Source organism: Pristiophorus japonicus, chromosome 8 (assembly GCF_044704955.1).
Source record: "Pristiophorus japonicus isolate sPriJap1 chromosome 8, sPriJap1.hap1, whole genome shotgun sequence".
Taxonomy (NCBI): domain Eukaryota; kingdom Metazoa; phylum Chordata; class Chondrichthyes; family Pristiophoridae; genus Pristiophorus; species Pristiophorus japonicus.
This window is the reverse complement of record NC_091984.1, coordinates 18,142,780-18,159,376: the sequence shown is the minus strand read 5'-3', so window position 1 is coordinate 18,159,376 and position 16,597 is coordinate 18,142,780. Positions and strand designations below refer to the sequence as shown.

At 45.9% G+C, this 16,597-nt stretch overlaps 1 protein-coding gene across 1 annotated transcript in view; it reads right to left on the bottom strand.

Annotated features, from left to right (window-relative positions):
• The window catches only part of usp33 (ubiquitin specific peptidase 33), a 99,812-nt gene that overhangs the window by 69,340 nt on the left and 13,875 nt on the right, over positions 1-16,597 (bottom strand). The window contains exons 2-4 of the mRNA XM_070886538.1: positions 9,112-9,235; positions 5,834-5,887; positions 5,676-5,738 (exon numbers count right to left, since the gene is read on the bottom strand). Coding sequence (XP_070742639.1) covers positions 5,676-5,738; positions 5,834-5,887; positions 9,112-9,192 — 198 coding nt within the window. The 5' untranslated portion in view covers positions 9,193-9,235. The remainder of the gene's footprint in view (positions 1-5,675; positions 5,739-5,833; positions 5,888-9,111; positions 9,236-16,597) is intronic.

Genomic DNA, 16,597 nt, shown 5'->3' with positions numbered 1-16,597 from the left:
GATAAATGTGAGGTTATCCACTTTGGTGGCAAAAACAGGAAGGCAGAATATCATTTGAATGGCGACAGATTAGGAAAAGGGGAGGTGCAACGAGACCTGGGTGCCATGGTACATCAGTCATTGAAAGTTGGCATGTTGGCAGCAGGCGGCGAATGCCATGTTGGCCTTCATAGCTAGGGGATTTGAGTGTAGGAGTAAGGTCTTAATACAGTTATACAGGGCCTTGGTGAGGCCTCACCTTGATATTGTGTACAGTTTTGGTCTCCTAATCTGAGGAAGGACATTCTTGCTATTGAGGGAGTGCAGCGAAGATTCACCAGACTGATTCCCAGGGTGGCAGGACGGACATGTGAAGACTGGATCGACTAGGCTTATTTTCACTGGAATTTAGAAGAATGAGAGGGGATCTCATAGAAACATATAAAATTCTGACAGGATTGGACAGGTTAGATGCAGGAAGAATGTTCCCGATGTTGGGAGAATGTTCCCGACGTTGGGGAAGTCCAGAACCAGGGGTCACAGTCTAAGGATAAGGGGTAAGCCATTTAGGACCGAGATGAGGAGAAACTTCTTCACTCAGAGAATTGTGAACCTGTGGAATTCTCTACCACAAAGTTGTTGAGGCCAATTCGTTAGATATATTCAAAAGGGAGTTAGATGTGGCCCTTACGGCTAAAGGGATCAAGGGGTATGGAGAGAAAGCAGGAATAGGGTACTGAAGTTGCATGATCAGCCATGATCATATTGAATGGTGATGCAGGCTTGAAGGGCCGAATGGCCTACTCCTGCACCTATTTTCTATGTTTCTGTGACACCCCGTCAGTCAAAGAATGGCTGACGTAATGAAAAGTCAGTGGGCATTGTGGCTTTGCAGGCCAGTAAAAGTCAGCTCCTTCAGGCAAGGAGGGGAGAAAAATCAGACTCTGCTCTAAATAAATGATTCACCAGCGTCATCTCATTTTAACAGGAATCTGTTCACATTGCAATAAGTGGCAGAATGGAAACTCTATGGGTTTACATAGAAGAATGTTTAAATGACTTTAAAGTTTGCTGGTTGTCACATCTGGCAAAATAAATGATGTATATTCTAATGGTTGTGATGTATCATCGTATCATTAACCTTCGGCAGCCCTGTATTGAAATCCTCCCCAACACTGGCAGACCTCCCATCGTGCTGCTCACAGCAAGCTGCAGGATACACCATTTTGTAATGATAGATAAAAGTGAGATGGGGAAAGCGTGACAGGAAGTTCGTACTATACACGGCTTTGTGAAACACCTATAGGATGTTTTCACAACATTAAAGGCACTACATAAATGAAAGTTATTGTTGTTGATTTTTAATGCACATCAAGAGATATTTTATAAAAGGGGCGGGGAAAAAAAAGAGAATGAGTACGATAAGCAGCTAATTGAAGGAGACGAGGCACGAGGTAACATCTAATGGGGTTAGAAAGTTCCAGAGTGCAGGGACATGCTGGCTGGCTGTCAAGTCACAGATGGAGGAGGAGAGGGGGAGGCAGACCCAGAGACTGAAGAGCAGAGGGTGTGGGCTGGAGGAAGTTGCAGAGTAAGAGTGGACAAAGGGTGAGGAAGGATTTGTAAACAAGGACTTTAAAACCTATGCGTGGGCGATGGGGAACAGAAAGAACAGTGGCAGCAGGATACTAACTCCCAGTCAGCACTAACTATTTACACTTAAAAATCATTCATTGTTTTTGAAACCAAGGATTTAAAAGGACGTTAAACCAAATCAATTCTGTTCGACAAATTAAATTTAAAAGAGGTATTGAAACAATTCTAATGATGAGCAAGTTGAATAGAACGTTATAAATCAGTGGTTGGGCCTCAGCTGGAGTATTGTGGACCAACGATGTCTCCGCAAGATCCTGCAAATTCCCTGGGAGGACAGGCGCACCAACATCAGTGTCCTCGTCCAGGCTAACATCCCCAGCATTGAAGCACTGACCACACTCGATCAGCTTCGCTGGTCAGGCCACCTAGTTCGCACACGAGACTCCCAAAGCAAATGCTCTATGCGGAGCTCCTTCACGGCAAACGAGCCAAAGGTGGGCAGCGGAATCATTACAAGGATACCCTCAAAGCCTCCCTGATAAAGTGCGACATCACCACTGACACCTGGGAGTCCCTGGCCAAAGACCGCCCTAGGTGGAGAAAGTGCATCCAAGCTTTGAAGAGGTCAAGCGCAGGCAGCGGAAGGAGCGTGCGGCAAACCAGTTCCACCCAACCCCTTCCTTCGACAAATGTCTGTCCCACCTGCGACAGGGTCTGTGGCTCTCGTATTGGACTGCTCAGCCACCAAAGAGCTCACTTCAGGAGTGGAAGCACGTGTTCCTCGATTCCGAGGGACTGCCTATGATAATGATGTGGACTATTCTGGGCACTGCACTTCAGGAAAGGTGTAAAGGTAGGGTACAGAGGTTTACCGGGACGTTACCAGGGATGAGGGACTTCAGTTATGACAAGAGGTTAGGAAATGTTAGGACTGTTTGCCTTGGAACAGAGAAGGTCAAGAGGTGACATAATATAGGTGTTCGAGATAATGAGGGGTTTTGATAGAGTAGATAGAGAAAATCTATTTGGCAAATAATCAGAGGTCATAGATTTAAAATTATTGCCAAATGATCTAGAGGGGAAATTAGGAGATCTTTTGCCCCCACTCGGGATCTGCAACTCGCCACCTGAAAGGTGCTGGAAGCGGATTCCATAAATAATTTTTAAAAGGGAGTTGAGCAGGTGCCTGACGATGAGGAACTTACTGGGTTATGGATAAAAAGCAGGGTGTGGGACTAAGCACGATTGGTGAGAGGTGATCTAATTGAAACATAATATTCTTAAGGGGCTTGACAGAGTTAATGTTGGGAAAATGTTTCCCCTGGCTGGGGAATCTAGAACACGGTGACAGTCTCAGAATAAGAGGTTAGCCATTTAGGACTGAGATGAGGAGGAATTTTTTCACTCGAAGGGATGTGAATCTTTGGAATTCTCTACCCCAGAGAGCTGTGAATGCTGAGTCATTGAGTATATTCAACACAGAGGTTGATAAATCTTTAGGGAATTAAGGGATATGGGAATAGTGCGGGAAGGTGGAGTTGGGGTAGAAGATCAGCCATGATCTTATTGAATGGCGGAGCAGGCTCGAAGGGACAAATGGCCTACTCCCTGTTCCTATTTCTTATGTTCTTATGTCTGCTCTATCAAAGAGCTGGCACAGGCACGACAGGCCAAATTGCCTCCTTCTGTGCTGTACGTTACTATTACTCTTAGAATACACTAACAGCTAAATGTCTTTTTAAACCCCACTCCCCTGTCTCCACCACATTCACGTCCAACAACAAGTGTGAGGAGCTCATGGACCTCTTTGTCTCAAAGATTGAGACCATCCGATCAGCTGCCTCTGCGAGTTCCCTTCCTTCACCTAGCCCACAGGACCAAACTTCACCTGATGCTCCCACTGCCCGAGCCCTAAACTCTCATCTTTCTCCATGTTCTCCCCTCTTGATCTCTCCAAACTCATCCTGCCCATGAGACCCACTTCCTGCTCCCTTGACCCTATTCCCACTAAACTGCTGACCACCCAACTTCCTTTTTTGGCTCCCAGGTTAGCCGACTTAGTAAACGGTTCTCTCTCCTCAGGTACTGTTCTCCTCTCCTTCAAATCTGCCGTCATCATCCCTCTCCTCAAAAAAAACCCATGACCCCACTTTGCTTGCTAGCTATCGCCCCATCTCCAACCTCCGCATTCTGTCCAAAGTACTTGAACGTGTTGTCCCCTCCCAAATCTGTGACCGTCTTTCCATAAATTCAATGTTTGAATCCCTTCAATCTGGTTTTCGCCCCTGCCACAGAACCGAAACGGCTCTCAAAGTCACAAATGACATCCTTAGAGAGTGTGACAAAGGTAAACTATCCCTCCTCATCCTTCTGGACCTGTCTGCAGCCTTTGACACAGTTGACCACTCCATCCTTCTCCAACGCCTCTCCACCATCATCCAGCTGGGTGGGACTGCATTCGCCTGGTTCCATTCTTATCTAATCGTAGCCAGAAAATCTCCTGCAATGGCTTCTCTTCCCATTCCTGCATTGTTACCTCTGGTGTCCTCCAAGGATCTGTCCTTGGCCCCCTCTTATTTCTCATCCATATGCTGCCCCTTGGAGATATCATCCAAAAACAGTCAATTTCCACATGTACGCTGACAACACCCAGTTCTACCTCTCCACCATTTCTCTCGACCCCTTCTTGGTATCTAAATTGTTAGATTGCTTGTCCGACATCCAGTACTGGATGAGCAGAAATGTTCTCTAATTAAATATTGGGAAGACTGAAGCCATTATCTTTGGTTCCCGCACAAACTGTGTTCCCGAACCATTGACTCCATCCCTCTCCCTAGCATCAATCTGAGGGTGAACAAGACTGTTCGCATCCTAGGTGTCATATTTGATCCTGAAATGAATTTCCAGCCACATATCCGCGGCATAACTAAAACCGCCTTTTCCCACCTCCGTAACATTGCCCGCCTCCGCTCCTGCCTCAGCTCTTCTGCTGCTGAAACCCTCATCCATGCCTTTGTTACCTCTAGACTTGACTCACTCCTGGTCGGCCTCCCACATTCTACACTACCTAAACTTGAGGTCATCCAAAACTCAGCGGCCTGTGTACTAACTCGCACCAAGTCACGATCACCCATCACCCCTGTGCTTTCTGACCTACATTGGCTCCTGGTTAAAACCTTCATTTCAAAATTCTCATCCTTGGTTACAAATCACTCCATGGCCTTGCCCCATCCTCTCTCTAATCTGGTCAGCCTCACAACCCCACAAGAGGTCTGCACTGCTCAAATTTTGCCCTCCTGAACAACCCACATTATAACTGCTCAACCATCGGTGACCGTGCCTTCAGCTGTTTGGGCCCCAAGCTCTGGAACTCCCTCCCTAAACCTCTCCGCCTCTCTACCTCGTTCCAACTTTAAGACGCTCCTTAAAACCTACCACTTTAAAATAAACTTTTGGTCATCTGCCTTAATTTCCTCTTTTGTGGCTCGGTGTCAAATTTATGTGTTTTGTCTTGTAACACTGTTGTGAAGTGCCTTGGGACGTTTTACTACATTAAAGGCACTATATATATATATATATATATATATTTAAAAAAAATTACACCACAGAATATTACCATGATGCAAGTGCAGCATCTCAGAAGTTTATCAACGATTCTTTATAAAAGGTGGCTTAACACCATATTTTAAAAAAAATATTGTCAATTCATAACTATGAAACATGTACTAGAAGTTTGTAAATACCTTCCAAAAACTGACAATCCATTTACTTTTTCCTTCATCTGCCCTCTCGGGTGGTTGTAAAAGATCCCACGCCATTATTTGAAGAGTTGGGGAGCTTTTCCCCTGGTGTCCTGACCAATATCTAGCCCTCAACCAACATCTCCAAAAACTGATTATCTGGTCATTCATCACATTGCTATTTGTGTGAGCTTGCTGTGCACAAATTGGCTGCCGTATTTGCTATATTACAACAGTGACTATATTTCAAAAAGTACTTCATTGGCTGTAAAGTGTTTCGGGACACCCTAAGGTTGTGAAAAGCGCGATATAAATGCAGGTCAATCTGTCTTCTTTTATAAAAGCAAAATCCATGCCTACCTGGGAATGAATGGTGCTGTGATCCGAGTGGGATTCTCCACATCCAACGTAGGAACAGCCATTCTGTTAGCGAAGGAAAGAAGCCCAGAAATGAGAATGTGAAGAGTTTCCAATGCCAGTCGGAATGTATCAGAACCATAGATTGTACATCAACTTACCTCTAAACACGCCCAGAGGTTTGGCCCTCCAACTTTACAGTCTTGACAAGTACCCTATCCAGAAAAGAGAGAAAATATAGTTATCACTTCAGAAAAAGAGGGAAGTAAAATAAGAGTCCCTTGTGCTAAACTTTGATTAGAGCTTCCATTTACAGTGGAGGTGGGGATGGGGATGGGGATGGGGGTTTGCCATTGGTATTTTAAAAAGCTCTTCACCCAATTTTCTCTTTTGCTCTCTTAATCCAACTCATTTTATGCTAGACCTCAAAACTGGGGCTCCTAATCTCTTTCACTTCCTAAAAGATTTTAAAAGACAAGTTTGGGATGGGGGTGAGAGGGGGTGGTCACCTAATTACAACAGCCTGATTCAACTACTCTTTTCGACCTGTGGTGTCCTGCACTGTGATTATTGGCTTGGCACTTTGCTTTCTAATTATTATTTTTTTTAAACCCACCCTACCCCCCAGAAAACATGAAGAAGGCACATCCAAGCAGTACAGGTAAATTCTGGTGCTGCATACCAACCCACTGAGTCATGGACTGGCATTATGCCAATTTTAAGAACACGATTACTATAAAGCAAATTCACGGTCTTAGCTGTCCCAAGAACAGAAGGGAAGAGGAAAGTGGATGGAAGATCATCTCAGGACATTTCAAACATCCCTTGCCAGGCAGGAATTGCTAACTCTCAGATCTCCTTTCCATCAGCAAAGAGCTCAAATAATATTGAAACACGCTAAATTCTGGTGTTAGCTGTGGCTCAGTTGGCAGCACTCTTGCTTCCGAGTCAGGCTCGGAGACTGGAGCACAAAATATTAGGCCAATTAGAGACCATGAGGGTAATGTGTGCGTGGAGGTGGAAGGCGTGGGTATGGTTCTTTATGAATACGTTGCGTCTGTTTTCACAAAAGATAGGGGCGATGCAGACATCGCTATCAGTTAGGAGGAGTGTGAAATATTAGATGAAATAAACATATTGAGAAGAGAAGTATTAAGGGGTTTAGCAGCTTTGAAAGTGGATAAGTCCCAGGCCCGGATGAAATGCATCCCAGGCTGTTAAGAGAAGCAAATGAGGAAATAGCAGAGGCTCTGACCATTATTTTCCAATCCTCTCTGACTACAGGTATGGTGCTGGAGGGTTGGATGACTACTAACATGGTACTTTTGTTTAAAAAGGGAGAAAGGGATAGACCAAGTAATTACAGACCAATCTAAACTCGGTGGTTGGAAAATTATTGGAAACAATTCTAAGGGACAGGATAAATCTTCATTTAGAAAGATATGGATTAATCAACGACAGTCAGCATGGACTTGTTAAGGGAAGGTCGTGTCTGACTAACTTGATTCCATTTTTTGAGGTGGTAGCAAGGAGGGTCGATGAGGGTAGTGCGTTTGATGTAGTATATATGGATTTTAACAAGGCTTTTGATAAGGTCCCACATGGCAGACTGGTCACGAAAGTAAAAGCCCATGGGATCCAGGGCAAAGTGGCATGTTGGATCCAAAATTGGCTCAGAGGCAGGAAGCAAAGGGTAATGGTTGATGGGTGTTTTTGTGACTGGAAGAATGTTTCCAGTGGGGTTCCGCAGGGCTCAATACTAGGTCCATTGCTTTTTGTGGCATACATCAATGATTTAAACTTGAATGTAGGGGGTGTGATTAAGAAGTTTTCAGACTAAAATTGGCTGTGTGGTTGATCTTGAAGAAAGTTGTAGACTGCAGGAAGATATCAATGAACTGGTCAGATGGGCAGAACAGTGACAAATTTAATTCAATCCGGGAGAAGTGTGAAGCAATGCATTTGGGGAGGGCAAACAAGGCAAGGGAATACACATTAAAAAGTAGGATACTGAGAAGTGTAGAGGAACAAAGGGACCTTGGAGTGCATGTCCACAGATCCCTGAAGGTAGCAGGCCAGGTAGATAAGGTTAAGGCGGCATATGGAATAACTGCCTTTATTAGCCGAGGCATAGAATAAAAGAGCAGCAGGGTTATGCTTGAACTGTATAAAGCACTAGTTAGGACACAGCTAGAGTACCGTGTGCAGTTCTGGTCACCACATTACAGGAAAGATGTGATTGCACTAGAGATGGTACCGAGTAGATTTACAAGGATCTTGCCTGGACTGGAGAATTTAGCTATGAGGCAAGATTGATAGGCTGGGTATGTTTGCTTGGGAGCAGAAGAGGCTGAGGGGAGGCCTTATTGAGGTGTATAAAATTATGAGGAGCCTAGATAGAGTGGTTAGGAAGGACCGGTTTCCCTTTGCAGAGGAGTCAACAATCAGGGGGCAAAGATTTAAAGTAATTGGTAGGGGGTTTAAGAGGAGATTTGAGGGGAAATTTCTTCACCCAGAGCATAGTGGGGATCTGGAACTCACTGCCTGAAAGGGTGGTAGAGACAGAAACCCTCACCACATTTAAAGGGTACTTGGATGTGCACTTGAGGTGCCATAACCTACAGGGCTACCGACCAAGAGCTGGAAAGTGGGATTAGGCTGGATAGCCTCTTGTTGGCCGGCACGGACATGTTGGGCCGAAATGGCCTCCCTCCGCTCTGTAAATGTCTATGATTCTATGATTCAGTGCGACAAGGTCATGAATGGTGCTCTCTATCTTTGAATTATATTACCCACATTACAAGAGAGACTACACTACAAAAGTACTTCATTGGCTGTAAAGTGTTTTGAGACGTCCAGTGGTCGCGAAAGGTGCTATATAAATGCAAGTCTTTCTTTCTTTTTACTTGAAAAACAGTGCTTGGAAGCAAAATCACAGTGGACAAGGAACCTCGATCACCTCAGATCTAGTTTTAACTATTGCAAATCACCCAACAAAGTATTACTGTGGAATACTATGCTTATTTATTTTTTGCATTAGTGTCCTTGACTGTAAATAAATTCAGGATGCTGCTCTGACATTTTTGCAACATTAAAGGCATTATATAAACGCAGGTGGTTGTTTGTTTGCTGCCAACGGCTCAGTGCAATTTTCCTGCGAGTAGCTGGGGTGGTGGCAGCAGTCCACATCACTCCCGAGCGTTGATCATTGAACCCCAGAGTGTGGGGTCATCAGGTATGGCGAGGAAAAAACTCTACCCGAGTAGAACAGTCCATCGCCATCCACACAGCATATTGCAAGAGGACTCGAGCAGACTGCGCGTTAGAAAGAGTCCAACATCTTCACAAGGGGAGTGGGGACCATAAATCTATCAGAGGGGCGGGGGTAAGAAATCGCTCTTCAAATTAAAAGGCAATTCGCGCACAAGGCGCAACTTACATGGGATTTCTCGATCAGTTCGTCTTTCGTTACTTCGCCCACTGATTCCAAATGAACGCAGTCACCACTGAGATGCGACATCTTCACAGCAACACCCTCCTGCAGCTTCGGGATTCAGTGCTACCTGCACAAGTGAAAACAATTGCAGTTAAGTAGATTGTGCTATTTTGAGAAGGGGATACAGCTGCTCACTGAAAAACAGCAGCAATGATTTCAGCAAAACAGGTTACCTTAAGGCTGAAGGAATTGCTCTCCACTCACCGCGAGCCAATCAAAGCAGCGAGAGACTAACTCCTGCTGTTTATGAAAATATCAAAAAAGGTTTCTCCGCAAATGATCCTACACTGTGCAGGATATTGCACCAACCTTCAGCCAATGAGTATTGTTGCGGGGTTTACTTTATTTTTTAAAGTCACATTTAAGCCAATACAGTATGTGTGATACTCCACAGTTTAGCATCGACATGATTGGTTTTCAGGTGTTCTTACTCTGCTTTGCTCCAGAAACACTTCACGCTGTGACTCTAGATTAACACGACACCTTTGGCTGCAGAAACCAACCAACGCTAAAACAGTAGTGTAAACACACCTTAAGATCATCTCACATTACGACCACGACCACCACATATTGTTACAAGGGGCAAACGAGGATCTTCAAAAATCGTTTTTTTTTGAGGGACACAGAAGCCAGTGGAGCTTACCAAGTCCTGGAACGATGGGTGTATGGTCCCTCGTGAGTGAGGAAACAAGCTGCCATGTGCTGGATAGATTGTAGGAGGATAGGGACCAGTAAAGGGAGTGTGGGAGAAATCCATTCTTGAAGTAGTAAAAGCATAAAACAGTCAACAACCAACGGGAGCACAGGCGTGCTGGCTGTGTCACCATGAAAGCCTTGGACATTGGTCATCGACACAAAAAGGAACTGGCTCAAGGGGCCCAATAGCCTACTCGTATTTCTTGGAGTATTTGTAAACAACACAATATATCCTAGAGGACTCCTAACACAAACAAGGTTAAGAGATGATTTGATTGCAGTTTAAGGTATTATGGGGAACTGATGGGGTAGATAGAGAGAAACTATTAAAAATGGTTGTAGAGTCTAGGGGGCATAGCCTAAAATTAGAGCCAGACCTTTAAGGAGTGAAGTTAGGAAACACTTCGACACACAAAGAGTGGTAGGTTAGGAACACTCTTCCGTAAACAGCAGTTGATGCTGGGTCAATTGTCAAGTTGAAATCTGAGATTGATCGATTTTTGATAACCAAATGTATTAAGGGATATGAGGCAAGTCAGATATATGGAGTTCGGTCACAGATCAGCCATGATCTCACTGAATGGCAACAGGCTCAAGGGGCTAAATGCTTTCCTCCTGTTCCTATGATCCAACCAGCACTGCTTGCTTTATTTCACTTGTGAACAAGACCAAGTTTGGAGAGGCGGGAGTCCGGGGACGTCAGAAGAGAGGCACATAAAAAAAGCCCAACGACAGTTCGAGCGGGGAGTTCGGAGAGGCCAGCTGGTGCAGCTGCAGCAGGGAGAGAAGGCAAAAAAGCAGAAAGAAATTGAAAGGTGACGTCACAGCCAAGGGGCTAAGTGATTGGTAAGTAGTTTTTCTTTTTCTTTTCTGTATCAATAAGTAACATTTAGCATTGTTGTTGCCAACTTAAGTCTATCTAAGGGTTAAGTCATGGCACGACAGCTCGGACACATGTTATGCTCCTCCTGTACTATGTGGGAAGCCAGGGATGCTTCCGGTGTCCCTGACGATGACGTGTGCGGGAAGTGCATCCGCCTGTAGCTCCTGAAGGACCGCACTGCGACACTGGAGCTGCGGATGGATGAACTCTGGAGCATGTATGATGCTGAGAATGACGTGAATAGCATGTTTAGTGAGTTGGTCTTACCGCAGGTAAAGGGTACACAGCCAGATAGGGAATGGATGATCAACAGGAAGAGCAGTGCAAGGAAGGTAGTGCAGGGGTCCCCTGCGGTCATTGCCCTGCAAAACAGAAACACCGCTTTGGGTGCTGTTGAGGGGGATGACTCATCAGGGGAGGGCAGCAGTAGCCAAGTTCATGGCACCGTGGGTGGCTCTGCTGCACAGGAGGGCAGGAAAAAGAGTGGGAGAGCTATAGTGATAGGGGATTCAATTGTAAGGGGAATAGATAGGTGTTTCTGCGGCCGCAACCGAGACCCTAGGATGATATGTTGCCTCCCTGGTGCAAGGGCCAAGGATGTCTTGGAGCGGGTGCAGGGCATTCTGAAAAGGGAGGGTGAACAGCCAGTTGTCGTGGTGCATATAAATACCAATGATATAGGTAAAAAAAAACAGGATGAGGTCCTACGAGACGAATTTAGTGAGCTAGGAGCTAAATTAAAAAGCAGGACCTCAAAAATAGTAATCTCAGGATTGCTACCAGTGCCACATGCTAGACAGAGTAGGAATCGCAGGATAGCTCAGATTAATACGTGGCTTGAGGAGTGGTGCAAAAGGGAGGGATTCAAATTCCTGAGACATTGGAACCAGTTCTGGGGGAGGTGGGATCAGTACAAACCGGACGGTCTGCACCTGGGCAGGACCAGAACCAATGTCCTCGGGGGAGTGTTTGCTAGTGCTGTTGGGGAAGAGTTAAACTAATATGGCAGGGGGATGGGAACCTATGCAGGGAGACAGAGGGAAATAGAATGGGGACAGAAGCAAAAGATAGAAAGAAAAGTAAAAGTGGAGGGTAGAGAAACCTAAGGCAAAAAGCAAAAAGGGCCACATTACATCAAAATTCTAAAGGGACAAAGTGTGTTAGAAAGACAAGCCTGAAGGCTCTGTGCTTCAATGCGAGGAGTATTCGGAATAAGGTGGACGAATTAACTGCGCAGATAGTAGTTCACGGGTATGATGTCATTGGCATTACAGAGACATGGCTCCAGGGTGACCAAGGCTGGGAACTCAACATCCAGGGGTATTCAACATTTAGGAAGGATAGTCAGAAAGGAAAAGGAGGCGGGGTGGCATTGCTGGTTAAAGAGGAAATTAATGCAATAGTAAGAAAGGACATTAGCTTGGATGATGTGGAATCGGTATGGGTGGAGCTACGGAACACCAAGGGGCAGAAAACGCTAGTGGGAGTTGTGTACAGACTACCAAACAGTAGTAGTAAGATTGGGGACAGCATCAAACAAGAAAATAGGGATGCATGCAAATAAAGGTACAGCAGTTATCATGGGTGACTTTAATCTGCATATTCATTGGGCTAACCAAACTGGTAGCAATGCGGTGGAGGAGGATTTCCTGGAGTGTATTAGGGATGATTTTCTCGACCAATATGTCAAGGAACCAACTAGAGGGCTGGCCATCCTATACTGGGTGATGTGTAATGAGAAAGGATTAATTAGCAATCTTGTTGTGTGAGGCCTCTTGTGGAAGAGTGACCATAATATGGTAGAATTCTTTATTAAGATGGAGAGTGACACAGTTAATTCAGAAACTAGAGTCCTGAACTTAAGGAAAAGTAACTTCGATGGTTTGAGGCGTGAATTGGCTAGAATAGACTGGCAAATGATACTTAAAGGGTTGACGGTGGATAGGCAATGGCAAACATTTACAGATCACATGGATGAACTTCAGCAATTGTACATCCCTGTCTGGAGTAAAAATAAAACGGGGAAGGTGGCTCAACTGTGGCTAACAAGGGAAATTAAGGATAGTGTTAAATCCAAGGAAGAGGCATATAAATTGGCCAGAAAAAGCAACAAACCTGAGGACTGGGAGAAATATAGAATTCAGCAGAGGACTAGGAGTTTAATTAAGAGGGGGAAGATAGAGTACAAGAAGCAGCTTGTCGGGAACATAAAAACTGACTGCAAAAGCTTCTATAGATATGTGAAGAGGAGAAGATTAGTGAAGACAAACATAGGTCCCTTCAGTCGGATTCAGGTGAATTTATAATGGGGAACAAAGAAATGGCTGACCAATTGAACAAATACTTTGGTTCTGTCTTCACAAAGGAAGACGCAAATAACCGCCCGGAAGTACTAGGGGACCGAGGGTCTAGTGAGGAGGAGGAACTGAAGGATATCCTTATTAGGCGGGAAATTGTATTGGGAAATTGATGGGATTGAAGGACAATAAATCCCTGGGGCCTGATAGTCTGCATCCCAGAGTACTTAAGGAAGTGGCCCTAGAAATAGTGGATGCATCGGTGATCATTTTCCAACAATTTATTGACTCTGGATCAGTTCCTATGGACTGGAGGGTAAGCTAATGTAACACCACTTTTTAAAAAGGGAGGGAGGGAGAAAGCAAGTAATTATAGACCGGTTAGCCTGACATCAGTAGTGGGGAAAAAGTTGGAATCAATTACTAAGGATGAAATAGCAGCACATTTGGAAAGCAGTGACAGGATCGGTCCAAGTCAGCATGGATTTATGAAGGGGAAATCATGCTTGACAAATCTTCTGGAATTTTTTGAGGATGTAACGAGTAGAGTGGACAAGGGAGAACCAGTGGATGTGGTGTATTTGGACTTTCAAAAGGCTTTTGACAAGGTCCCACACAAGAGATTGTTGTGCAAAATCAAAGCACATGGTATTGGGGGTAATAAACTGACGTGGATAGAGAACTGGCTGGCAGACAGGAAGCAGAGAGTCGGGATAAACGGGTCCTTTTCAGAATGGCAGGCAGTGACTCGTGGAATGCCGCTGGGACCCCAACTCTTTACAATATACATCAATGATTTGGATGAAGGAATTGAGTGTAATATCGGCAAGTTTGTAGATGACACTAAACTGGGTGGCGGTGTGAGCTGGGAGGGGGACGCTGGGAGGCTGCAGGGTAACTTGGACAGGTTAGATGAGTGGGCAAATGCATGGCAGGTGCAGTATAATGTGAATAAATGTGAGGTTATCCACTTTGGGGGCAAAAACGCAAAGATAGATGATCTGAATGGCAGCAGATTAGGAAAAGGGGGGTGCAACGAGACCTGGGTGTCATGGTTCATCAGTCATTGAAAGTTGGCATACAGGTACAGCAGGCGGTGAAGGCAGCAATTGGTATGTTGGCCTTCATAGCTAGGGGATTTGAGTATAGGAACAGGGAGGTCTTAGAGTGGAGAGCATCAGTTCCAACTGTCACAGGACGGGAGAGTGGAGAGCACCAGTGCAGACCGTCACAGGACGGGAGAGTGGAGAGCACCAGTGCAGACCGTCACAGGATGGGAGAGTGGAGAGCACCAGTGCAGACCGTCACAGGATGGGAGAGTGGAGAGCACCAGTTCAAACTGTCACAGGAGCATCCAGTCGTGCCCCAGTAACTGCCCCCAAAGGAAGTGGAGTGTGGGAAATTGCACTCCGCTTCCATTGTGGGGTGGTAAGGCCAATTCTGCGGCGGGAGCAGGACTTCCACGCTGGGGGCTAAAATTCCCTGCCCCAGAAGGTTACCGCCCCCAAGATGGGATCCTGTGCGGGGAGGCAGAGGGAAGATGAGGGGAGACGGGGGCGGGGGATGGAGGGGAGAATGGTGGAGGTGGGGGGCGGAGAAACCCAGGGCGGGGGACAAGAGGGGCCACATTACAGCGAAGGTCTGGGGGGGCGAAGTGTGTTGGAGGGGCGGGCCTGGGGGCTCTGTGCCTCGGTGCGGGGAGTGTTCAGAGTGGGGTGGACAGGTTGACTGTGCAGATGGCGGTTGGTAGATGTGGTGTGGTTGGTGTCAGCGTCACGGGGGCGTGGCTCAACATCCGGGGGTGTTCAGCATTTGGGAGGGGGCGGGTTGGGTGTGGGGGGAGTGTTCCCGGTGTTGGGCGAGTCCGGAGCCGGGGGTGGCACGCTCTTGGGATGGGGGGGGTGGGCTGTTTGGGGCTGGGGTTGGGGGGGATTTCTTCACTCGGGGAGTTGTTGGCCTGTGGGGTTCTCTGCCGCGGAGAGTTGTTGATGCCAGTTCATTGGATGTGTTCAGGAGGGAGTTGGATGTGGCCCTTGCGGCTGGGGGGGTCGGAGTGGTGTGGAGGGGGCGTGGTGGGGGGGGGGGAGGGGGAGGTGCTGGGGTGGGTGATCAGCCATGATCTTGTTGAATGGCGGTGTAGGCTCAAAGGGCCGAATGGCCTACTCCTGCACCTATTTTCTCTGTTTCTATATTACTGCAGTTGTACAGGGCCTTGGTGAGGCCTCACCTGGAATATTGTGTTCAGTTTTGGTCTCCTAATCTGAGGAAGGACGTTCTTTCTATTGAGGGAGTGCAGCGAAGGTTCACCAGACTGATTCCCGGGATGGCAAGACTGACATATGAGGAGAGATTGGATCAACTGTGCCTTTATACATTGGAGTTTAGAAGGATGAGAGGGGATCTCATACAAACATATAAGATTCTGGCAGGATGAGACAGGTTAGTAGAATGTTCCCGATGTTGGGGAAGTCCAGAACCAGGGGACACAGTCTTAGGATAAGGGGTAGGCCATTTAGGACTGAGATGAGGAGAAACTTCTTCACTCAGAGTTGTTAACTTATGGAATTCCCTGCCACAGAGAGTTGTTGATGCCAGTTCATTGGATATATTCAAGAGGGAGTTAGAGATGGCCCTTACGGCTAAGGGGATCAAGGGGTATGGAGAGAAAGCAGGAAAGGGGTACTGAGGGAATGATCAGCCATGATCTTATTGAATGGTGGTGCAGGCTCGAAGGACCGAATGGCCTACTCCTGCACCTATTTTCTATGTTTCTATGTTTCAATAAGCTTGTTAAAGATGTTTTGAGAAGATGAATGGGGAAAACCCATCTCCACTGGTCAGTAACTAGAGGACATAAATTCATCACTAAAGGAGGCTAGACAAGTGTTTGATGCAGAGGGCTGTTAGGACATGGAATGACCTACCAGAAATAATAGATAAGCAGATAAATATTTTAAAATGTTTTAAAAAAAGGGAAGTGCTGTGGGATGAGATTAAGTCGATAGTTCTTTGAGAGCTAGAATAAGCAAGATTTTCTGATGGCCTCTTTCTGTGCTGCAAAATTCTATATTCAAAATCACTGCACAGAATTGCGGCCACATTTTTATTAGGCTGGGTATTAAGGGTTATGGAACCAAGTTGGATAGATGGGAGTTAAGAAACAGATCAGCCATGATCTAACTGAATGATGGAACAGACTTGTGGGGTTGAATGGCCTACTCCCGTTCCTAGAAATAGATGTAGCAAATGGAATAAGAACATAAGAAATAGGAACAGGAGTAGGCAATACGTCCCCTCGAGCCTGCTCCGCCATTCAATAAGATCATGGCTGACCTGATCATGGACTCAGCTCTACTTTCCCGCCCGCTCCCCATAACCCCTTATTCCCTTATCATTTAAGAAACTGTGTATTTCTGTCTTAAATTTATTCACTGTCCCAGCTTCCACAGCTCTCTGAGGCAGCGAATTCCACAGATTTACAACCCTAAGAAATTTCTCCTCATCTGTTTTAAATGCCCCTTATTCTAAGATCATGCCCTCTAGTTCTAGTCTC